The sequence below is a fragment of the Aythya marila genome, assembly GCF_965140915.1.
Source record: "Aythya marila genome assembly, chromosome: 2".
NCBI lineage: Eukaryota > Metazoa > Chordata > Aves > Anseriformes > Anatidae > Aythya > Aythya marila.
In genome coordinates, this window is record NC_139043.1 from 32195750 (window position 1) to 32221147 (window position 25398).

Sequence of the window (25398 nt, forward strand, 5' to 3'; positions counted from 1 at the left end):
GAAATGTCAATTTCTTTCCTATACTCGCCATCATAAGTCCACAATTCTACCTGCTGATTAAGATGACTTAACTGTAAAGAAATTGAAGACATACTGCTGTATTTGCACTTTTGGGTCAAGCCAGCATATGTCTGAAACCAAGTTAAAAGCATGGTAGTGACTTGAAGTCAAATAAAGAAAGAATAGTAAGTTTGATGGAAGTATGATGCATCATTCTAATGATGTCAAATATTAGTATTTGAATCCTTAAAATCTAATTAGTCCAAAGTCATGTACTAATAGGAATTTTGTTAATGAACATTTAAAGAAAAAGAGTGATCTTATATACCAATAAACTAAATCCCAGTTAAGCTTTACTTTCATAATGTTTCGTATCCAAGTGTACATGGATATAAACTTTGCTATTAGTAATTTCTACCTTTCACAGTGCTTTTTCGGTTCATTGTAATGTTCTGATTGACTTGGAAAATAAGATTGACTCCCTCTGGTGGCTGAAATCAGGCCTTTACATTCCGGAGAATGTTTTCCAGAGATCTTTTCAGTCTGGACAGTACAGCCCATGTATACTATTTTATGTTTAGTGTTACATTATTATAGAAAATAGCAATATTTTTTCTTTCTGTCATACAGAGTGCAGTGTTGGTGGTACTTTTGGCATCTGAAAGCTTTGGAAATCCTGGAGGATATTTACATCACATGGTTCCAAGGAACCCAAGTATATTGTCAAAGTGAGCTAACACTTTGGGCACAGTAGGATTGGAATCATTTACTGTGGTGAGAAGAGTCGAAATAGGAAAGGAGGAATTGAGATAAGCAGAGTAGTATTGATGATCGTGTGCCACAAAAGTACAAGAACTAGATATTACATCTCTAGTTTGGGATTTTCTTCAGCTCATGAAAATTATTGGATCTTAGAAGTAAACAGCTAATTTATTATCATCATCATCATTTGGCCAAGATACCGTTTTGTTATAAAATGGAAGATTTTTATAATATTTAGATTACAGCTGTGAACCTGAGATGTCTGTCTCCTTTTTTCAAGTAATTCCTCCAAATCCCAACTGACAGAATGGGAGAGAGAGATACTTCTTTTTTGTTATTATTTTCTGCAAATAGTTATGGTTAGAATCTATACACTATAAAATCAAAACTGTCTTCACATTAATAAGCCAAAAACATAAGTAAGCATCCTGGAAGACTGGCATTTCCTTGATTATGAGTTCATAATGCTTTTTGTATATTTTATGTAATCTCTTTTACTGGAGAGCCTGCCTTATGTAATGTCTTAGTAATGGAAATGCGGCCATCTGCATGGTAGTCAAGGTTGTTCTCTGAAAGATATGCTCTGTCTGCAGCAAAAAAAATAGATTAAATCAAGAGCTTTAAAACCTTCACAACCCTTTCATCAAGCTAAGATGAATATTCCTCCAGAACCCCCCTTTACATTCTTTAGAGCAGCCCATCTTTGCTGTCTATTGACATCTTAATCCATCCAACTTTGTGTCTCAACAGCTGCATAATATTCCCATCAGCTGTACTGCCATTGTTTTTATGTCCTTTTTCATCTTCTTCCACTCCTAATTCAATTCTGCAGCCTAACAAACTACCTGGTTTGCTTTACATTACCATTATGATTTTGTTCTTTACCTTTCATTTTCCCTGCTTTCCTTGTAGTGTTTTTTTTTCTTTTTTTTCTCTGTGCATGCTGTAATCTCTGCTCCTAGGTATCAGTATTCCAACAGCTGCACTTATAAAAAATGGGAAGTCAGTGATCTAATATTATTTATTCATTTTATTTGTGCAAGTATTATATTAGCAGAGGAGGAGAGACTCCCCTGACTATGCTGCAGTCCAGGGCAAGGTGGTATGAAGGGGAGCAGAATGTCTGCACCATTCACAAGTCTAGATGAGATGTAAGCAGAGTAAGTGGAAATCTATGTTCTGGATGTATTTGGTACCACCTGCAAAAGCCTTATATTGTCTCTGAATAGGACATCAGGAAAAGATGGTAACAGGTCTCTAGAAAATCTGATGGTGCTCTTTCAGTCATCTTTAGCATCCTGGAGGGGTTCGTACTCCATCTTTTAATGTATAGTAATACTGATACAACTAAAAGCATATCACCTTTTTCTTGTGTATGTAGCATCTGGTTTGAAAAAGGAGGTGAGAAGTATCTTTTGTGTCATGTCTGCTCTTTGCTTTTTCTGAGCATTTTAGGATATGATGCAAGAATTGTGTATGTATGCAAGTGCATGCCCACAGCTTCGTATCACACATGCTTGCATTTTAATCAATTGATTATTAATTAATTATTAATTATTAATTAATTATTATTGATAATTAATTGTAATGATTTAATGAAGTGACTAGCAGATAAGCTGGCACCTGTTGATTTGGACACGGATTGTACCTACTATGTTCTGCAACTGCAAAGCAGTGTTACTGCAAATCAAACCTTGTTTATCATCCTCAGTATGATCTGGTTGGGGGTGGTACTGATCCATGTGTAGAAGATACACAGCTAAAGCAATGCTATTTTGTAATCTTCCCTATCTTTTCTTGTGTACCCTCGTCACAGGTGTGGACACATTATGGTCAAATAGATTAACTCCATACCATGTACTAACAGCATCATTAACACCAATGTATTGTGGTTTTAATAATACTACTAGTATGCCACAGACTTTGGAAGAAAGCTATGTAGAAATTCTACATTTTTAACTACGCATGCATTTGTCTTTGTCCTGTTCTTCTCTTGCCTGCAGCAGAAGTATCCAGAGTTCAGGATATTCAGATTCCTTGCATATATCCAAAGGGCGTTCTCCGGAAAGTGAACATGGGACTTTGTGCTGATGAGTGCAGAGAATGCATGTGTAACAGTTCTTCAGATGAAATATAAAGTAACTCAGAAACCCAAATATAGCTCAGCTTGGATTTCTTGATAACAGATCATCCCAGGTTTGAGTTTAAAAGTGTTTCACATTCTGATGTGATTTACTGGGCACATTTGCTTTTTCTCCTCCGACAGAAGTGGTTGGCCTGATATTTGCATGAACTCTGGCAGGCTAATAAATGAAACTTTCACTCATGTATTCACTGTAGAAGAAACAGCAAACACGAACATTAAAAAAAACTTCTTGGCTATAACAAATTAGATGGCATTTATGTTTGTGTTTGCTATGACTGTTTGACTCAAAAGCGTATTTGCAGAGAAGGAATCTGATTTTAGTAAATCAATATAATAAAGCCTTTGATTTTTTACAAAAGCCAGCTAGCTGTAACTTCAGTGTTGGTATTTCAAGGCCTCTCACTGATATTTTAGAAGTTTGTGGTTGTTTGAGCTTCCTTTCCAGGCCCTGGGGAAATAAGAGAATGGTAAATCAAAGCCCAGATCACTGTTTGCATTTATTTTACTTCTCATTATGACATGTATGCAAACACTTAAAAGAAATGGGGAAAAGGTATAATCATGATAAGATGCCTTTTATAGAACAAAAGGGAATGCATTTCTAGTCTAATTTATTACACTTCTCCTTAATAACATAAAGTCAGTTGAGTGTCTCATCAGATTTGACAGTTCATTTATACTTCTAATTCTGTGATAGTGCTGCTAAAATGATTACTGAGTCCGTAAGTATAATCCAAGAAAATAACCATAAAATATTTTCTCTGATCTGCAATATATGTTAATTTCTTGTGTTTTTTCCCTTCCAAGTGAGGAAGTTTTAAAAGTACAGATTGCAGTTGGGTACTTAACTGCCATAAAAATGCATTGTGCTGCCTTTGAAAAAAAGTCTTCCATTTGTATTTACTGTCTCCTTTCTGTTTCCCTTGCCTGTGACAACCAAAATCCAGACTATGATTAAAGAAGTGTAATTAATCAAAAATATTTAATAACATTGAGTGAAATATAAATGGCACTATTGAGAATGGAGAAAAAAACCTGTTGATTTTAAATATTGGAAAAAATATATATATTGCAAAATCCAACTGCCATCCAAAATCCAGATGCTTTTGTCACATTAAGGATATTAAAATGAGATGCTCTCAAGGTCATCTTTCTTCACCCCTATACTCGTGAGAGAGATTCTGGATCAAGCTTCTCGGGTGGCATAAAGAAGCTTCGCCTATATTGAAGTCAACAGAGGGATGACAGATTATACTAGCTGAGAATTGATGTACAAGAATTTAGTCACCAAAGCTGGAATGATAAAAGCATACCATGGGAGGTAACCTAACCTTTCACAGTTTATTGAACATCTGACTTCTGATTCTGTACTGGTTATTCTTAAAATTTCAACTTCTAGCTCCTGCATTCTGTAGTGAAGGTCTTGTAGTGGCACAGCTTCCATCAGAAAGTTGTGACTTGTGGGAAGTAGGCTCCAAATTAGGAAAATTTTCTGCAAATTAGTATGTTAAGCAATTGCTATAGTGGTTTTCATGCCAGACTCCATCCTCTTTAGTCATGGCTGTTCAAAACCAAGTTGCTCACTTAATTTTCCAGTATGCCCACAGCTGACACATTGCTCTATTAGCTCTTTATTTACACTGGCTGTGATGGCAAGCAGTGCCTTATCGTTATGCCAGGACTGCTCTTAGATTACAGAGTGAGCAACGTTCCTGTAACACTGCTTTTCAACAGGGAAAGCTCTGCCCCAATGTACTCAGAAATTTTAAATCCTTTCTTTGTGCCCCTTCTCTGCTTCATTACTGGTGTCTTATGGCTTTCCAGATATCAGTGCTTTTCAAGTCCTGAATGATGTGGTACATAAATCTAGAGAATTCTGTGTTTAAACTGGAACGCAAATATAATGCATTGCCTTCATTTGCAGTGGATCTTCCATCTTTCCACTATTTCAACCTATTTTCTGTAAATTCCTTAGCCCTCTGATTATGTCATGATTTACTGGTGTCTAATCCTGAAACAGGAGGGGTTTTCACTTTCTCTGAATGAAGAGGTCAAATGGAGGCAGTCTCTTTTACACTAAAATGTGCAAAACTATTCTGGTTTGTTTTTATTTTATGAAAAGCATATGAAAACTATGCAAAGTACTATACAACTTAATAAGCACTTCAGGTGGGTGCTGTTTTGTAGAAGAGAGTTCAAAGGAGTAGCACTAGTATAAACTGCTCTCACATTCTCTTTTCTTTGTAATACTTCACTGAGTTGATGTTTGGGATGTGGTGTGCTCATTTCTTGGCAGGATTACTCTTCAAAATTTTACTTGTTTTTGTCTGTTTTCAGGAATACACTTTTATCGCCTAATACTGAAATTGTTAGTTGGAGGAGCTTGTCTTCTGTCTCTTGTCACATGTAATTTTAGTTTAGCATTCCAACTTTTGTAGGCCTCCTTGCTCACTTCATAAACCTTAACTGCTTCTCAAGTAAAATGCTGCCTTGGATGAATAAGCAGGAACAAGAGTCTAACCAGCTTAATTCCCTGTTCTTCTCTCCTGTCTGCCTCCCTCTCCTAGCCCAACAGCATAGTCAGATGTGTGAGAAATTCCACTGTGAAAGGGTTAATTTGAGTCCCTGCAGTCCCTGCAAATTAACACAGTTCTCCTAATATAAGAATCAAAAATGCACTCAATGTATTCTGGTAAGCAAGTCTACTAGAACTCTTCATTACATCTCAAATGAAGAATGACAACAATTCAACTGATTGCAGCAGCCCTTCTTTAGGTTCCTGTTTTTAAAGATGGCATAAATGTCTGCCAGGACAGGTAATTGCCAACAAAAAAGAAGTGGGCTGCTTTATTTCCTGGTATTTTCTTTTAGCACTTGTGATTCAGAAGACTCATGTATTTTAATATACCAGTGTGCAGAAATTGAAGCTAGTCACTAGAAACAAGCTTGAAATGCTATCTCTTAGTGAAAGACTTACCGTTTTTCAGTGATTCCTGTTTTAAGAAATTGTTTCAAAAAACAAGGCACCAGGGTTAAAACAAGCTCTTTTATCTCTTTTTAAATATGCTACAAGTCTTTAAATATACTCAACAAGCATGACGTTTTCCAAGTATCTTATTTTCTTTACACAGAATATCAAAAGCACTGCAGGAAATGCAACTATGGAATATAATTGATATGGAAGTTTTCCCGAGACTATTTTTGTTGTTACATTTCAAGATAAAAGCCACTGAGTTTTTATACAAAAAGAAGGGGGGGGGGGGGGGGGGGGGGGGGGAGAAGCCTTTGCAGTTACTTATAGCTGAAAATTAAGTATTTTTCTGCTAAAATTTTGATGTTTTTCCTGGAATTGCTGACACTAACATTTCATTTTTAGTTTATATTCGGCAGACTACTGTCATATTCACCACAGCTAACTTGAGCTCAGAAGAGAGTCTGACCTTATTTATCTGTAGAGGGGACTCCCTGGGCTTGCCCTGTAGTCAGCAGAGATGTTGGGAAGGATCGTCTCCAGACCACAGCAGAGAGAGAACAGGACAGTGTCCCACCCTGAATTGTACCCACTAGGACCTCGCTGCACTGGTGGCACCAGGAATCCTGCAAAACAGGGCTCCTTCAAGTGGAGGTGGTCTTTATGAACCTATTACATATATTTCTTTCCTTACCCATCTTTTTCCTTCTTTGGCTAACAGCTTGATGCATCAGTTGTTGGAAGTTCTACATCCCACTGCTTCTTGTGAAAAGTTCTTGAAAGTGGAGCGTGGTGATTAGGCCATTTCTTTTTCTACCCCAAAAATACATTTATCCCAGTGTGGATGGGGTGAAATACACGTACACACCTCCTTGTTGAGAATAAACATTCTGCATCACCTTTGGTCTGTCTAGTGTTACAGTTGTATCAGGGTGGCGGGGAGAAGATGCTTCAGCTAAAATTCAAAGCTGTTAAAGACACTGATTCTGATTCTCTGCTCCATTACACATTTTTCACACTGATGTAACTCCACAGGGCTTCTTTGTCTCTTCCTTGTCAGCTGATAACAAGTAAGAAGAATGTAAATGGCCTGTGGCATCAGGCCCATGTAGCAGGCGATAACACAGTATTGTTTGGTAGCTTTATGGCTACTTGTTGAGAATCATCTGGCTGAGGAGGTTAACTATTATCAATGTCACTATTAACTGTTAGAGTTTTAAGACAGCAATTACCACCAAAAGCCAATAGCTGCTGTGTCAACAGTTATTAGTAGAATTGGAGGTAAACTTAATGTTAGCAATATTTATGACAGGAAATACTGCTTGTCTTTATTTCTCAGTAAACATTGGCTTTTAAATGACATGAAAGATTTTATATAGATTTCTATGTATTCAAGTTTCTAGGAATACTTTAATGTTTATTTTCTCTTGTGTTAACACACGAGTTAAAGTTGAATCTGATGAATTAGGTGTTCCAGTATTAGATTTATTATTTGAGTGTGTAAAAATTCTTGAAAATCTGTATCTGATCAAACCGAGCTTTCAGTTCTCCATTTTACAAATTGTGGAAGGAAATTTCCATTGTTAGAAAAGTCTCAAGTCTTCCCCTCACAGTTACAGAGAAGAGCTCTTAGAACGAAGAGGTGGGATGCTCAGCAGGAGTAGGAGGTGTAATCAGACTGACTCGCCATGAGGACTTGTAGGGGTTGATTTGTAGCCAGTATCTGCAAAATCAACTGCAGGGTTCAGTTTGCAAACACTATTGCAAACCAAACCCTGCAGGGTTTGCACGGCTCCGGTTACTATTATTGCTCCAAGTAAGGCTTATTATCCTGTCACAGAAGCTGTAAGAAAGTCCATCTCTCTACTTTAAACATGATAAGTCTTTGTCACCTACATTGCAATTAATGTTAAAAATAGCAGAGCGCCTGTGATAAGATTGTGACTTGCAGGCAGCGAGCCATTGTCCAAGTGCCAGAGACTTATCTGGAGGGGCAGTGAGCCTGCACAGCACTGTCAGTTCGCTGATTGCCATTTCTCTCAGAGTTTGATGAAATATTCATGTCTTTGCTCTGCTCTCTGCAAGCACTATTGATTTCTTGTATAAACGCAGCTATATTTAGTCTAGACAAATGGAATGTGGATTGCTGCTGAATAAATGGGATGAAAGGCTGGGGCTTTGCCTGTCCGTTTCTCTTGGTCTGGGGCAATTATTTATAATCAAGAGTAGTTTTTGTAAGTTAAAGGTGATTTTTTATAATTTAGCGATTAGTCTCAGAACAAAAGTAAGCACTTAGACACAATCATTCTATTGGGGTAACAGGTTAAGAAGACAAATTATGCTCTGAGGTTTACAATCACAGTTGCTAGGATTAAAAAAAAAAAAAAAAAAGAAGAAAGAAAAGAAAAAGAAAAAGAAACACCTAGCAAATGTTTCCAGAACATTGACCATGAGAGAATACGGTCAGTAAAACAAATCCAGTGCCTCACATTTTTTTGTAAAAATATGTTGTATATTTGTATATTTTATGCCAGTAGGTGTTATTGTGCAGTAGAGTTCAGTTCTGTCCGTTTGTTACAGTTTCGACTTCTGCAGCTTTATTGCTCCTGTTTGCTAGATTTTTTCACTGCTTCCCTTTGGTTTTCTCGTGGAATGCAAATACAGGTATAACAGAATAAAATGAGAAAAATGTGTAGTCTGGTCATTTCCTGACGTCATGTTTGTTTCTAGTTAACAATTGTATTTTTCTGGTTGAGTAGCAGGAATTGCAGTTAATGTGTTTGTATTCCACTGTCCTCTAGTGGATGGAATCAGAACTGCTAAGCACTGTTGCAGACCTGTGCTGTTTTCCTCTTGTAAAAATGATGCTTAATAGTTTTTTTGTTCTTTTTTAACAGGTAAAGTTATGCTCTGTCTCATCTCTTAATATGAAAATATGAGCTTTAAAATTATTATACTGAAAATCATCAAATCTCTCTCTCTTCTGCTGATTTTCCATTCTTTCTGTTTAAGTCAGGAGATGGAAGCCCACAGGCTTCTTCATTCTTCACTTTAATGATGGATTAATAATATATACCATTATGGCTGCAAATTGAAATAATCTAACGTGTTTTAATTTTCTTGCAAGACATGCATAGAGTACGGTGTCTAATCTACTCCAAGCACAGTGGTGATTTTCCAAAAAGCTGTATTAATCCTTCTCATATTGTGTGTCCAATATTTTCCTGTATTTTCATGTGTGTTACTCCTGTGGGTTTGCTACAAAACCAGGTATATTATATGCAATAGCTATCTGTCTGTAACACCATCTTTGGATAATCTACATGCTAGCTTTCTCTTTTAGAAAATGTCTAAATGTCTTTCAACCCAGAAAGAACTACAGGCCTTCACATCAAGCTGAAGAAGTGCCCAGAACACTTTGTTGTTAAGCATTCTTAGAGTCTGGGAGGTTCTCACTAAATAATGCTCCTGAAGGCTGAGACATGGTTTTAGAAGTGAATTGGTTGTTAATCTATTCAGCAGAATATTAATCCAGGAATATTCTTTCCAGACATTTTCTGGAAAATGATAAAATGGTTTGGAAAATCTCTGGTTGCTAGTAGAAATATTAGAAGTTTGCATACTGTATAGTTTTCATAAATGTTGGCTCTGTACATTGAAGGAGTCTTTGAGTGAAATTGTTCTTTTACCCAGTAAGAATAATCTCTATTCTGCTTCTCCAGTTATATTTAACATGTATATATTTTGTTGTTTTCCTTTCTCAGTGGATGTGAAGTCGGAGGTTCCTGTGGGATTAGAGCCTATCTCACCATTAGACTTGCGAACCGATCTCAGGATGATGGTTCCCATGGTGGACCCAATTATGCGTGAAAAGCAGCTACAGCAGGAGCTACTTCTGATCCAGCAGCAGCAGCAAATTCAGAAACAACTGCTGATTGCAGAGTTTCAGAAGCAGCATGAAAACCTGACCCGCCAGCATCAGGCCCAGCTGCAGGAGCACATAAAGGTAGCAACATTTTCAATTTTTCCCTCAGTATATTTGCAAACTGAATATGCTGAGACAGACTCAGCTAAAGGGAGTGTTCCTGTATCTATGAGATGGAGTGTGAGTGCTTTTTCATCTCTGTTTGGGTAACAGAAGCATGTTCAAGCAAAATAACTGCCAGCAAGTTGTTCCCAGCAGATCAAAGTTGTATTATAACACTCCCCAAACTCATGAAGCCTGTAAATCCACAAAAAATCAAACTACCAATTTCACAATGTTAATTTTTCAGCCTGACTTCAATATGGCTGTCTTTTCAGTGTGAGCAATTTTGAGTATATTAAAAGACTGCTTTTTTGGCTGCTGTCTGAATTTATGCCCACAAATCAAATCAATAGACAAGTACATAACATTTGCATTTGTAAAACAGAGGTAGGCCAAGCAAACTTTGTGTTTTCACCCTTCTCTTAGCTGCCTCACATAACATTAAAAAAAAAAAAAAAAAAAAAAAAAAAGATTTGTGCAGTGGTAAGACTGCAATAATGGATTTTGGCTGTGAATTTATGATCTTGCCTTTCTTTTTATTTATACTTTTTTTTTTCTTCTGATCTACTTGCTGTTATATTACCGTGCTAAATTTCCACTGGACAAAGCTGACAAATGCAGCTGAGCACAGCAGCCAGGATTTGGTGACACACTGGCAAAGTGCGTTATGCAGTTTCCATGCATTTTTGCCAAAAGAGGAAGATGAGTAACTACAGCAGCCAGCTGCTACCTGATAGTAGAGTTCATTTTAGTGACAGCTGGTAATGCACTATGCTGCTAAAAAGACTGGAAAGGCAGTTAGGAGGTAAAAAGAAGTGTAAGCACACAGAAAAGCACTAATACTCAGTTATTTAAGGGGGTTATTTTGGCCAGGATTGACCTAGAAAACACTGAAAACTGCATTTTCTCATGTCTTTTTGTTCTGTGCAAGCTACAACAGGAACTCCTAGCCATTAAACAACAGCAAGAACTTCTTGAAAAAGAGCAGAAACTGGAGCAGCAGAGACAAGAGCAGGAGCTGGAGAGGCATCGCAGGGAACAGCAGCTTCCTCCTCTCAGAGGCAAAGAAAGAGGTCGAGAAAGTAAGCACCAATGTACCGTGAACCCTAATATGAAATTAATATATTCCCTTATATCTTCTTGCAGCTGCAGTGGACAATGAACAGGGATCTGAAGCAATTCTATTATTGTATGAAATATGCAACTACAGAGTAGTCAATGCTGTGCTTGCAGAAAGGCAGAGCCACCTGTTGCACCCACAAAAACACACTGCTCTTTTGTGTGCAGATTTGCAGAACTTCAGGAAAGCACCTTCTTGGCAGACCTGCATATATGCCTCTCAAGTAGCTAGCTCTTTTTATAAAATCAGAAGGAATTTGAAAGCATAAAGCTTCACTTGAGAATTTCTCTCTGAAGAGCTTATTTCTCAATACAGAAATCACTACCAAACAGCACGCCATGTTACTGATCAAGTAATTTGAGCATTGTCTGAATGTCTTTCAAGTCTGAAAATATAACAAAGTGTTTAAGAATACCTTCAACTGAGACATCTGAATACTTCTGCCTGAGTTATAAGAGCAAGGTTTTCAAACTGCCTTGTGTTTGGTTTTGATACCATTTCATGAGGCCCAGCAAAGAGTTATTTCTAGCTAATACATATCTGTAAGGTAAATGACAGATAAAAAGGATGCTGTTGGAATCTGGTGTTCACTAGAGGGAGACAGATACAAATAATTCTTTTTTGTCAGGTCAGCTTAAAAATTATGTTGCAAAAATAGATTGTGAATGTATTTAAAATGAAGATGCCACAAGGAGACACTGTTATTTGGCCTCCTAGTTGAGCAAAATATATTAACTAACAGAGACAAAACGAGAAAAGTGTTGTACATAATGCTCAGGGGGATCGTACACTCTTGCCTTTTTTTCTTGGGTGGAAAACTGTATTAGTTCAACAGCTGTGGCTATACCATACTGTAGACTAGAAATTAAAGTGTCCATGGTCTTACATTACTTTGGTAAACAATGAATCCCTGAAAGCATTATATCGCTGTCAAACAGAGCTTTCAAATAAATCTTGTTTAGGTGGCAGTGGTGGTGTTATTTTCACATTCTTTGGGGAAAAGCGAGGGGTAGATCTGTTCCTCTGTCTGCAGAAAGCTTTTTTGGTGGAGCATTAGCAATCTGAAGTTGTTCCTCTATCCTCTTCAACCTGGTCTAGTCGGGTTCCTTGCTCTCTGCAACATTAATAATTTTCAAACCACCAGCCTAATGACCCAGAATGGCAAGGGTGGAAGAAGCCCCAAGGATCCTATAGGTAGTGTGAAAATCAGCATCCATACAAACAGTTGGACTTCATTTACACTTACATGCCAGAGGATGGGCAGCAGTGTGAACTCCATGGTTCCCTTTACAGTTTGATTTCTTGCAGCACTTGTGACACCCAAGCCCAGCCCCGGCATATGATGCTGCTGATCTACTTAACAAGTAGAGGAGGGAAGAAACACACAAAAAGTGGAGTTAGGATCTGAAACTGAGGGGTAGCAGAGATATTTTATGGGAACAAGGTCATTGGGGGACATGCTCAGCAGCTAGCTGTGCTGTTGGGTAACCAAATACTTAGAGTATCAGTATTCCCTGGTGCTACTACTTTCAAAGAAGCATTTTTTTCTTCCCTTTTTTATCACTGTTTGGGGAAAACTGAAATAATTTTTGTTTCCTTTTTTATGTCCTTTTTTCAAAGAATATTATGACTGAGTAAAGAAGCCTGCCCCATGCTGGAAGTAGGAATCAATAGTTTAACCTGACACTGACGTGCCCTGCTGATTTTGCTCTTTTGAGCTAGTGACTGAGAGAGGTCAAAATGCAGTATGTCTTCTGTTACGTTGTCTTTCTGTCATTTTTGTGACATAAGAGTAGAGTTATCAACTGCAACATGTTTCTGTAGTCCATCTTTCAGACATCACAGGTAGAGGCTCTTGAGTGGCATGAATAAAAAGGCTCATTTTTGGCTCTTTTTACAGAATTCTGCTCATAATCAAACTGTTCAAAGGGCAGATTTGCTGTGCTATTACTATCTTTTTACAAAAAGAAAAACCAGTCTTCACTGCTTACTCAAAATGTCCTTTTGTTCCTATCTTTTTAGTTCTGTCATTGATTTTGGATTTGGGAATTAGGAAATGCTCTAAATTCTTTAGATATATCTGGTCTTGGATAACTGGCCTCATCATGATGAAAGATTCTTTTATGACTTCACTGGATTCTTGGGTTACGACCAACTTCAGTCATCTATAGATAAACACTAATCCAAATGTTATCTCATTTTGACTGATTTCCACCAATATTTTTTTAATTTACAGCACTTTCAGCAGCAAGGGTATGGATTGTTTTTTTTTTGTTTGTTTGTTTTGTTTTTTGTTTGTTTGTTTTGTGATAGAATTTTTGTTTTCTTTAAAAATGTAATTTTTAAAGTAAAAATTAGATATGTTTAATTCTGTGTGTCATAGGGGCAGTGGCCAGTACAGAAGTGAAGCAGAAACTTCAAGAGTTCCTGTTGAGTAAATCGGCAACAAAAGACTCTCCAGCAAATGGGAAGAATCATTCCATGAACCGCCACCCCAAGCTCTGGTACACGTATGTTCAGTGTTAGGCTATTTCCTTCCCATGTTGAGGTATCAACTTAAACTAGTCAGAAAGATCCTCCAGCAGGGATGCTAAGAGTTTAACTCCAGAACAAGATGAAAATTCAGCCAAGAAGTTAGCAAAAAGTTTGACCTATCTTGTTGAACTGAAGAGTACTCAGTGGCCAGTGATAATATGACAGCTGTACAGAACACAATGGTGTCAGAAATTTGTATAAACCTTTTATTTAAACTGCTTCATCTCTTGATGCCATCACGATTTTCCAATTACCCTTGATATTTTCCCAAGTCTCTTCAATTTTTGCACTTAAAACAATTTGTATTTGATCTGCTTGGATTTTGAATCAGTGACAAAACTTGTTTCTTCATGAAGAGACGGCTTCCAGTGAAGTTATTTGTATGATGTAAGTAAGTCACAAGGATTTTGAGAAGGATAGTGGTTTTTTTAACTTCTCTAACTCTGATGGATTTCAGTGTCCAAAACTACATATTCTGACAATGGCTTAGCATTGATAAGAACCTGCTTAGGCCACTGAAACAAGTGATTTTGTTGGGTCCTGTAATGCATATACTACTATTCTAAGAGTTAATTTATTTTCTTTATTTTTAACTAATTAATTCCTTACTAACTTCCTGATTACAACAGACACATTCTTTTAAGTCATTAAATAAAATAATAATAAAAATATCTGACTGCATTTCCAAAAGATTTCAACATTATCCCCAAGCTGGCCTTCAGTAGGACAAACAGAAATGCATATAGTACATTAGAATTTTTTCTAGTACTTGTTCTTTTTAAAAAGAATTACTGAAGGAGTTCCCATTTGGAGCTAATCAGAACATTGTGGTAACATGATTTAATACACAGTTACATTGTTTCTGGTGGAGATAGAATAAATAATTTCTTCCAAGTAATGTGAAAATTCTCTTGAGTAAGATTTCTGGACTAATAGTGTGAGCTTAGTTCTGAGTCTTCAGATGAGTGAGAACTAGAAGCTCTACAGAGGGATGTCTTCTGCTACACTAGGGAAAGTACTGCCTCATTTCAGTAGTGACTCTCTTTGACAGAGACATAGTATTACTGGATTAGCCACATTACATTGAAAACAAAGGGAGAGGCTCTGTAAGAGGCCAAGTAAAATGAGGTTTAGATAAATACAAAGTATGAAAGTTTCCCTCCTTTTCCCCTCTTTCCCTCTAAATAAAAATATCAACCAAAAATAAAAACCTGTCTCTAGGCCAAATGATGCAATTTCTTTGCAATTTGCTGTTTCCACATCCAGAAAGATCTGCCCACACTATTTCCTTCATTCAGCAATTGTCAGCAAGTGTTCTTCAGTTTGGAGCTTCTCTGCTGATGTGAGTGCTATGTGCTGCAGTGGTGTACTCAGAAAACTTCCAAAATGAAATTAAATGCAAGGATTTAGCTTCCCCGTCTCCTCTTGTCTAAATAGTTTGCATTTTTTTTCAACAGATAGTAGTAACTCATTATTCTTTTCTGTTTTACATACCAACAGCACCTTCCACCCTCACACACACACACATCCCACCCTGAAAATCCACCCACGTTTTGTTAGAAAAGGTGGGTCAATACACATCTATTTGTACGTAATAAACAAGACTTAAATGGCTTGTGCTGTGCTTCAGATGGTTCATATTAAAATGCAACAATCTAAAATGGTCAATTCCCCAAACTGGTGACAGATCCTGTCTGTAGGTCAACATGACTCTTATCCGATGTGAGTTTTATAATGAGTGCAAAAAGCACATTCTTGGGAATCCCGAGGAGTTCCATAACTTACTGTAAAAGTGAAATTGGTTACATGAGCCTGTGGTTTGTGCACACTTAGAGGAACAAGAACATAAACACAGCTGAGACATGTGTACAACATGTGTAGATAGTTACTGCTGGTCACCTCAGCGACTGCTAATTTGTGACCCCTCTGTGTCTGCTGCAGGGCTGCCCACCATACCTCACTGGATCAAAGCTCTCCACCCCTGAGTGGGGCCTCGCCACCGTACAAATACACTTTACCAGGAGCACAGGATGCCAAGGATGATTTTCCACTCCGTAAAACGGGTGAGTTAGAGTAGTTTATTCGATCCTCTTACCCAGTAATTCTCCCACCCTTTATTTTAACCAGGCTATCCACCAGCAAGGCATATATTATAATCCACAAAGCCTGTTCAGGATGATACTAAGGGTAAGTTCAAAGATCCTGACTGTATCTTTACAAGGTTGGATTGACCACACGGTATCAAGAGTCAGTATTTCCCAACACTAACAGCTAGTGCAAGCTTCAGTCCTGATAAGTGTAGTTTCTAATCAAACCATCATTTCACGGATCTTTATGATATTATTTTCTTTATCTCAGTATAACTTCTGGGTTTAATAACTGTCTCTCTTTTGCACGGTAGACAAAGTTTTTCAGGACATTGTGAGGGGAATTCATGGAAAGAGGTGGAATTGGAATAATATATTTTGTGACCTTGATTGCCAAAGTTTATATGTGTATCTACATACACACACATATACATGCACACATTTGTATGTGTTTTTTACACATAGGAATGTATAATAATTTACAATAGAATGTTCATTTGAACGTTTCAGAATGTTTCAAAGGATTTAGCAAATGAACTGTTTTTCTTGACAGCAGGTGAACTGTAGACTTGTCTTTTTCTGCATCATAAAGCTAGAAGGATGATGGTGGAGTCCATGTGGCTATTGCCTCAGGTTCTTGGTGCAGTGACCGGTATCCAGGAATGCAGGGATACACTAAGAGGGGAAAAAAGAGAAAGAAAAGAAAACATTAGATCGCTTATTGCATGAGTCTGCTGTTGAGTGATATAGTTACATTCAGAGGGAAAGTCTGACCCCCTACTGTGTTAATAGCCTTTGAATGTGATTTAGCCACTGGGAGACTGAAAACTCACTGCAAAACTGGTATTGACTTGAAAAGAAGCAGCATTTGGAAGCAGTATGCATTCAGAAAGAAAACCCAGTCTGCATCTAATACTTTGGGGCAGACTCTCTAAGCTCATGTTATATCCCCAAATATTTTCAAAAGAATGACAAGCAAAATGCTAATTTATTCTGGGTGAATTATTTAATGTGATCTTTGTACAATATGTGGTAATATAACAAGATTCTATAAAAATGTGATTCAGGCAATTTGGTCACAATAAGCCCTTATATGTCTCTCTGCTTAATACTACTGTACAACATATATGTTCTGTGCCAATAGGCAATACATTTTCATTTTTTAAACAAAACAATACACTCTACATCTTTTAAATGCTGTGAATTTATCTACATGTTTTTGAAATGCAAGTTTTAATTTTTCTTCCATGTTTATATATCTTAAATGTTATGATTGATGTTTATGATGTGTCAGACTGTTGATCTGTAAAACAAAACATTTTCAAACACTGTAATAGTAAAGTTCTCGTGCAGCTGCTAATACTTTTATATCTCTGTGGGGGTTTCAAAATATTCCTTAATTCAATTCCCATTGTCTGCATAAGAGGACTATAATATAATTAAATCCAGATGTTTTCTATACGTTATTCCAAATATTTGGGCATGCAGTGCATCAGTTACAAAATTGGATAAAGGACTTGATGACTCTCTGAAAAGATATCTACAGAATGAATAGACAAATACTAATATAATCATTAGCCTAACCATTTTTATGTCATTTACATAGTGAATTTGATAAGCAAATAGAAATGTAGTGTCCAGCATATTGTATGTTAGCAAGGGTAGGTATTTGATAGCTCTCTGCAACCATGAAAGTAGCAACTGTTAAATGTCCTGTTTACAAGTTCAGTCTCTCTCTATCCTGGAGTTGTAATTCCAGCCTTCAGCAACATCCCCACAAATGTTCCAATGATTGTTCATCAGGTTGAGAGTAAAAGCAACAGGAACCAGATTGACACAAATCAAATGACCCTAAACTTATCTGAGTGGTTATAGGGCCATCCTCCAGGCAGAGGGGACATCCTGGAGCCTGTGACATCCTCATGGGACCTTACTAGACAAAGATGTCCCACGAACACTCGTATACGGACAGGCTATAAGCCTGCAGAAATCTGACCTTTGCCACAAGGGGTGAACCTCTTTTCCTTTCCTTTGGGCTATGAACACTTATTGCCACTGGCTCCTGGTAAACCCTCTATGGTGCTGAACCTGCATGAAGTCAGTGATTCATGTGAAAGTAAACCTCACATTCTTTTCAGTCTTTGGAAAGGAATATATATGTTAAGGCTTTAATCACAGTTTTGGTTTGCTTCTCTCTCTCTCTCTCTCTTTTTTTTTTTTTTGTAAGCATAATCCAGAATATAGAGGTATCTTTCTCTTCTTCAACTTTGATGTAATGCCCTTGGAAGATAAGTCTGATTGGATTGATTGCTCTAAGATCAGATTAATGAGAAACAAAGCTGAATGATTCTTTTCTGACATCCTGATATGTTATTCACTACCAGGGGAACACTGAGTCTCACACAGGCATTGCAAATCCTCAGATTTTCTTGCTTAATTACTCAGTAATCTATTTAACCTTGGCTTAATTAGTCCTGAAGTGGCATCTCCTTATTAATCTTTTTGAAATGGATGTAGATAGGCCATGGTTAAGAGGAAAGTATTCTGTCCAGTTTTTATTCTTCTAACATCTAGATTAATAGGACACATAGGTAACTAGGGAAGAGCATAACAATCTTGCTGTCTATGTTTACAGTGAGGTACCAGGGTTAACATCCTAGTGCAGTGGCTGTGGTTACTCTGTACCTCTCATCCTTTCTTTCCAGGATGCAGCAGAACTTGTCAGCAGCAGGCTTCACAGAGCTTTGCTGCATGGAGAACTGGGGCTGTCCTAGGGGCTCGACACCAGGACATGTAGCTTTGCACAGCTGCAATCTGATGCTCTGTGCTGACAGACTTCCAAAAAGAGCAGAGCAAGGGAAGCTATTGCTTCATTGAACAGATAAATACGTTATTATGAGAAGCTACATATCTGTAGCTGAGAGCAGAATTTGGCCCAAGTAGTGTAAGAGCAAAGTTTTAAAATGCCCAGGACTTCACCATGGATACCTGTTGTAACATGTAAGTTTTCTGCAAAGCACCCAAAAGCCTGAGCAGCACATGGCTCATTAACTTTCAATGAGACTAATGTGTCTAAATTACCCAGAGAGGTTTGAAAATTCCTCCCAGCTACTGAACACTTTTGAAATTCATACTGACTGCTATAAGATCTCTAATGGGAGCTGTGCACTTTGAAAACCTGATCATTTAATATAGGGAACTTTTGATTGCTGAACTCCATCATTCAATTGTCTATCTATCTGGGAAAATATCTGCTTGAAGAGGTTTCTGTAAAGCTAGCAAAACTTTTGTTTATTTGTTTGTTTGTTTTTAACCTTTTTGAAATAAATGCAGAAATTCTGGCAAGTGGCCATAATATTTGCATTTTCTTTAATCTGTAGCATTTCATTTTCTGTATGCAAGTTTTGATGCAAACCAGCAAAGGCCAGTAAATGACAATAAAGGTTAGCTCCCTAACCAAAGATGCATGCTTTTCTAAAATGTTGCTAGTGGTAGAATTTCTGTATTTTGCCTCACATTTTGTCTCTTGGTGGAAGAAATTTCCAGGGACATCAGCATATAAACTTTTTTTTTTTTTCTTTCATGAGTTTAGTACAATCATGAATGGGAATGGGAATCACTATTTCTATTTGTTTTGGTTTTATGCCTGTCGAATCTTTCTTTGCTTATGGACCTTGTAAGCTTACATCTCGCATTTTGCTCAGGGATCTGAGGAACACTCACAATAGCACTATTTGAGATGTTTGTGGCTCACTTTCCAAAAATTGGAAGCATGCTCAATGGAAATGTAGAACTTTTTTATTTTTTATTTTTTTTTATTTTTAAATAGCAAATAGTACAAAGTTCTAGCTTGGAGGGGGAAAATTAGGTAATTTCATACAGGAAAGAAGAGGAGATGAAGGATTGCTTAATATCGTGATGAAAGGGAGTAAGAAGGCTGTGCTGCACAGTCATCAAGATCACTTTGTAAAAACCACGTTAGGTTAACCTGATTAGGCCGCAGAATAACAGCATAGCTGTTGTGTAATAAGAGTGAAAGATTTCTGAATGAGAACTCGGTACATGTAGGTTTTTCATTAGTTTAGTTTTGTTTTGTTTTGTTTCAAAGAAGAAATTAATTCGAATATTTCCTTACCATCATTCTTTCTGCACTTAGTGACTCAGTAATTTACTGGAGCAGTTGAAACTGGGAAGAACATGTGAAATGGTTTTCTCCTCTTCCCTTTCATGACACCAAATTTCATTTCTGTTTGCCTTTTCTAGGAAAACACTCTCCTGTCAAGTAAGAGCATATGAAAAAGCTAGATTTCTTTTGGTCTCCAGTACAAAAAAATAGGCATAGAGGATCACAAACCCTCAATTATCATGTCTGCCAAAATGAAGAAGTCAAGCTCAGTAGAGAGAGTCATTATTTTTCTCTTAGTTTATGAGCAAGCACAACAAATGGGAGAGGCACTTTCTTCATTGAAGCAGGGAAAGAAGGCAAACATGATATAATTTTCCTCATTTTATTCTTCTTTTCAGAGATGCTAAGCATTCCTGTTTCCTGCAGTCCTTGGTTTCCTTAGTTAATGAGCAGTCTTGACAAATTTGGGCTAGGTGATTTGACTGAAGAAAATCACCAGCACTTACCACAGTGTAAGATACAAAAGAAGAGGTATCCTGATTGTTAGCCCTTCTTTTTTGACTTCTGTTCCCATATAATTCACTAAATTCACTATCAATAAGTTGAAAGCAACTTTCACTCATAGTTGAAGAGTGAATTTGAAGTAAACTGTTGCTAGCAGCTTCTTCTGGATTCGTATAATGGATAGACCAAAGTTGAGTTCAGCCCTTGGAAGCCAACAGTTCTAAGGAAATGTAATACTGTTGTAGCTACCGCACCGTGCTGCAGCCATCGTCCTAGGTCCCTCAGAGTTCTGTACAATGGGGGTGAGAAGCAGTACTGTGTCACTCTGGCTTGAGTGGCAGGGAAAATATTCTGAGATAGCTTAAAACAAAATACAGATGAATGCTAGGGTAGGTTGAATGACACTGTCAGAGAATACAGAGCTTGCATTGGTGTGCTTTGGTATGCCTGCCAAGGCCTGCACCAGGATTCAACAGGAGTCATCTCTATTATGATTCCCATAAAGACCATCACCGTCTTTCCATTAGCACAAGTTAGTTCCTCTAGGATACTTCATTTAACACTTAGTTTTAATTGCAGGAAAACAAGGTATTGCACATTGGTGATTATTCTTACTCAATTTCAAGATGGCCTGGATAAAGATTTTTCATTCTGTTTTTGTTTTAGCACAAATCCTGCTACTTGTATATATGTCACCTTCTCCCTTGATATTAATTGCTCTGTTGTGCTAAATTCTGAATTTTCTTGATGGCTTATCTAATTATATAGTCCTGCTCTAAATGCTGTCCAAATTCTTTTGCTGCTCAATGGGTAGCCAAAATTGAATTGCAAAGTTCTCCATTATGTGTTTACCTAAAGGTTTTCTTACACAAACTATGTATGTTTTCAGAAACACTTTATAAATCAGCATTAACAAGTAGCTTGCATAATGTTTTTGGTAAGTAGGTAATCCAATACTAGACACCTTTTTTACTTTTGAACCTAATGGAAACATAGCTTAAATAAAAAAGCAGTCCTAAAATACGAAGGATTTTAAGAGTACAGTGTCCATTGAAAATGAAGTGGAATGATTTTAATGGTATTTGAAAGTCTATTCCTTCTGGATAAATAAGTTACAAAATATTATACATAAAATTTGAAGCACTTTGTTCCACACAAATCAAACAGGACTGTTTGCTACTGACTTCAAAGTTTTTTTTCTTCTACTGTGTCTAGGACAGGGACAATTGAAAACTTTCAGAAAAATAAACAAGAACATCTAAAAGATGGCAAAAAGGGAAACAGAGAGAGAAGCAAAAAGTGGAAATCACATGGTATCATATCATCCAAAATAGAATACGTTGGTTAGTAAAGATTGCACTTCTCCAAACTCCTGCAAAACATAGTTTCACTGAAAAATCTGTTCAAACCCACAATTCTAATTAAAGGTTTTAGCTGCCAAATAACATGTTCTGGCTAAAGCCAAGTAAGTATTACAGAGCCATTCATGAACAACGGCATAAGCTTTGTACTTTGCTTTTGATTTTCTCATGGGAAAGTAATATAAATGAGAGTGATACCTCCCTGTTGGCTTTAACTGTTAGAAATGCAAAGCATGCTGAAATTGTACATAATTCTCTTCCAAAGGAAAGGAAATAGCATTTCAATGGTTTTCCTCAGTGTCTCGTTGAGTTATGGTGGTGCACAATTATTCCTGTTAAATTACTCTACCAGATGGAAGGTTACATTGTATATTTAGCTAATTAAGTTGTAGGGGACTGGAATTATATCCCAGAGCATAAAGAACTTATCTAAAAGTAAACTTGTTTTAATGCAGTTTCATTGTTAAGGTGCAATATCAATGTCTAATTAAGATTTTAAACAGGTGGGTTTTTTTTTGGAGACATGGTTTCACAAAGTCAGCTTTGCTTGCAGAAGCTAGACAAACATGCTTTTAAACTCCAGACAACTTTTGGGCCAAATTTAGCTTCATTTGTCTTCAGTGTAGTTGTGCCTTCCTACCTTTGAGCTGAATGTGGCCAGAGTTTTCATCTGTTAGGAAAACAATATGCACTGCCTTTTGGTGCTGTCATTATCTTGGCATCCAGTACTGTTGTAGCAGAGTCCCTCTGCTGATACTCTGCTCTGCCTTTGGACAACCCTTAAGAGTATGCTTCAGCAATCTAGTCCTGTCCCACTCTTATCTATGGATGAAATTGGTGTCCTCTGAAAATACATGTAGGGGAGAAGATGATGGGGCTTAATCAGGAATTTCTGAAGGCTGACAAAATATTACATTACACTCTCTATCTGCCATCACTGAGCTATCACTGATGGATATTTTCATAGATTTAAGTCCGTGGGATTTAATCACCCTATTAACTTTTTTTTTTTTTTTTTTTTTTTTTTTTTTTTTTTTTAAATGGGGCCTGGGGAACAACTTAGTAGTGAACATAATTATTTTATAAGAAATACATCATTCATCTAGTATCTAGGGGTCAAACTGTGGTCCTGTAAAAGTCTGGACTGTTACACTTAGAGGATTATTTCTGACACTTCTTCACTGGAGAAAGTAATTTTTCCTTCGGAAGAATTAGAGGTTTGATCCTCAGAGGAGGATTTAGGATGAAGAGTGCAATTTGCAATATTTGCAGGTGTATATGGTCAGAAGTGGAGGCAAGAATAATCAACTGGATTTGATAATCCCAATAATCAAGACCGAACCAGCAGGACTGCTGATCATACATAACTAAATCTGGGTGTTCAAATGAGCTAAATGCTAAATGGCTAAATGCATCCAGCTCTAATTCCTACACCTAACTCAATAAAGCATTACTAGAAAGATAATTCTTGTTTGTATGGATAATGAAACAGCAATTTTCTGTTTCCATAAATACTACAGTGAATAAGAAGGAAAAGTTAGATATTCAAAATGGCTTCAGGGTATATTGCATTTTTGAACCTTCTTTAGGAAATCAATGAAAAATTGCTAATCTCGTTAAATTGGCTTCCTTAGCCTGAAGAGAGCTGAAGAGTCAAGAGATCCCCTCTAATCTAATTAGCTGTTTTACCATGTGTTTCACTGAAGCTGTTTTTTTATTTGGGGAATGGATATTTAACTTAGTCTGAATAAATAAAGTGTTCTACCTTTTACAAAAGTAAAATAAAGCAAAGGACTAAAGGGTTTCACATATGACCAACATTCCCCTTAAAGCAAATGGTTGTACAGGAAACAGTTTCTGTATAGGCTGAAAACACATTAGGTGATGCAAGCCAGAAAAACAAAGTGTCTCCGTCCTATACCTCTGTATCTGGTGCACTTGCGGTTGGGACCACCCAGCGGTCAGGTCCATGTAGCTCTTGGAAGAGCTTTAGAGAGGTTATGTAAATGGCTTTTTGTCTCATGAATCTAATTTAAAGCTCTTTCAGAAATGTGTTTTTAAATGACCAGAATTTAGAAGCCATTGAGTCTAGAAAACTATACTACAGACTGGTATCTCACAATCCACTCCTAGAGAAGAATGCCCTATGTGTTTATTGTCTGGTATTGTTTTGTACTGGAATGTGGCTTCCTACAGCAAAAGTCAGTCGGTCATGTAGAAAACAAAAAGTCACTGCTCATCTTGCCTATGTCTAATATATTCAGCCATGTGGAGGTGGTTGAAACAGTCTGTGGCTGCCTACGGGAAGTCAGAGCACATGTCTGAAACTCCATGCAGAACAGAGAACATTTACATGTCTGCTAGAATCACGTGGTGCAGGGGAAAGGCTGGGAGACCATCAGGGCCCTCAGAAGGACAAACTCATTCACAGCTCTCCACAGAGCAGCTAGGGAAGCTGGAAGCAATTTTGGTCCCTCACCTGTGTTCTCTCCCTCTCCAGCTTTCTGTCTGAAATTGCTTGCATTCATAGTTTTGGTGATGAAGCCCAGACTATCTCCTCATTTAGCCTTTCTGATGTCATGAAAAGTTTCTTGTGCCTTTCACAGTGCCTATATCACTGATGGGGAAACTGAGAAATTTCTCACTAACCCGCTGCTCTCAGACTAAGATCTTAGGAACTTAGATATGCCTCTTTGGCTGTTCTTGCTGCAGTAGTGAAGGGGATTTGACTTCTTCCTTGATCTCCAGGCCCTGGCACAGCACAGAAAGGCAGGCTGCTTTGTTATTGGTGTATATTACCATGGTGAAGGGGAACCCATAGTATGAACAAGGAACCCATTCTGTTATGCAGTGAACCCACAAAATAAAGATACTTTCACAGTATGTTTTCTCCCATTCTGCTCCTCCTGCTTAAAAGGAAATCACCACAGAGATCTCAAATTTATTTCATTATTCACATTCAGCATCTTCTAGAAAATTCTCATTTGTCTCAGTGCTAGAAAGAATCTTGACAAAGGTTAAGCCACTGGTATGCTGGCAATGCCAGTCATCATGCTAACCAGTATCATCTCATTATTTTCTCTTGTACCTCCAAAGATCTATACCCATACACAATCCTTTTTTTTTTCTTCTGTAATTTACACTTTAAGTTTTCTCAGGCACAGACTTGTCATGGTTGTGTGTTGTAAAGTACATAATGTTCATCTGTGCATGGGTCTCTAACAGAATAGCATAAAAGAGGAGAGGGGAGGGGAGAGGAAAGGGAAAGGGGAAAGGAAAGATTTCTTGACAGTATTCCTTTACTGGCACTTGGTAGATATAAGGCAGGAAAAAGCCAGGGATAACTTCTGCATGAAGTATAGCACAGAATATATTTGAATCAATTTAATATATGACCCTTCACACCTTAAAAATGATAACTAAAGATACAGAGAATACCAGTGAAGAGCTAGAATTACTTCAAAATCATGAAGTATTTGTTTCATAGTTGTTTCTGTTGACTTAAATACTTTAGAGAAGTCAGTGTTATTGTTTCCAAATGATCTTAGTGATAACAGTTGGAGCCTGGGCAATAGGGAACAATTCATCTTTCTCAAGTAAAATGGGAATTTTGACGCTGCTTGTGCTGTGGTTGAACTCTTTGTAGCCAAATTTAGTATCATTTACCTCAACTGCCCCACAGCTTTTTCAAGCCAGCCTACCAGCTAAGAAAAGGAAATGCTTTCACTTTAGAGCTTTTGGAAGCCTGGACAAAAGCTC

General features: G+C 37.3%; 1 protein-coding gene across 1 annotated transcript in view; it reads left to right on the forward strand.

Moving 5' to 3' along the window:
- The window catches only part of HDAC9 (histone deacetylase 9), a gene marked incomplete at its 3' end in the record, with an annotated part of 402701 nt that overhangs the window by 163844 nt on the left and 213459 nt on the right, over nt 1-25398 (forward strand). Inside the window, 4 exon segments of the mRNA XM_082754738.1 lie at nt 9644-9885; nt 10847-10988; nt 13410-13536; nt 15503-15624. Coding sequence (XP_082610864.1) covers nt 9644-9885; nt 10847-10988; nt 13410-13536; nt 15503-15624 — 633 coding nt within the window.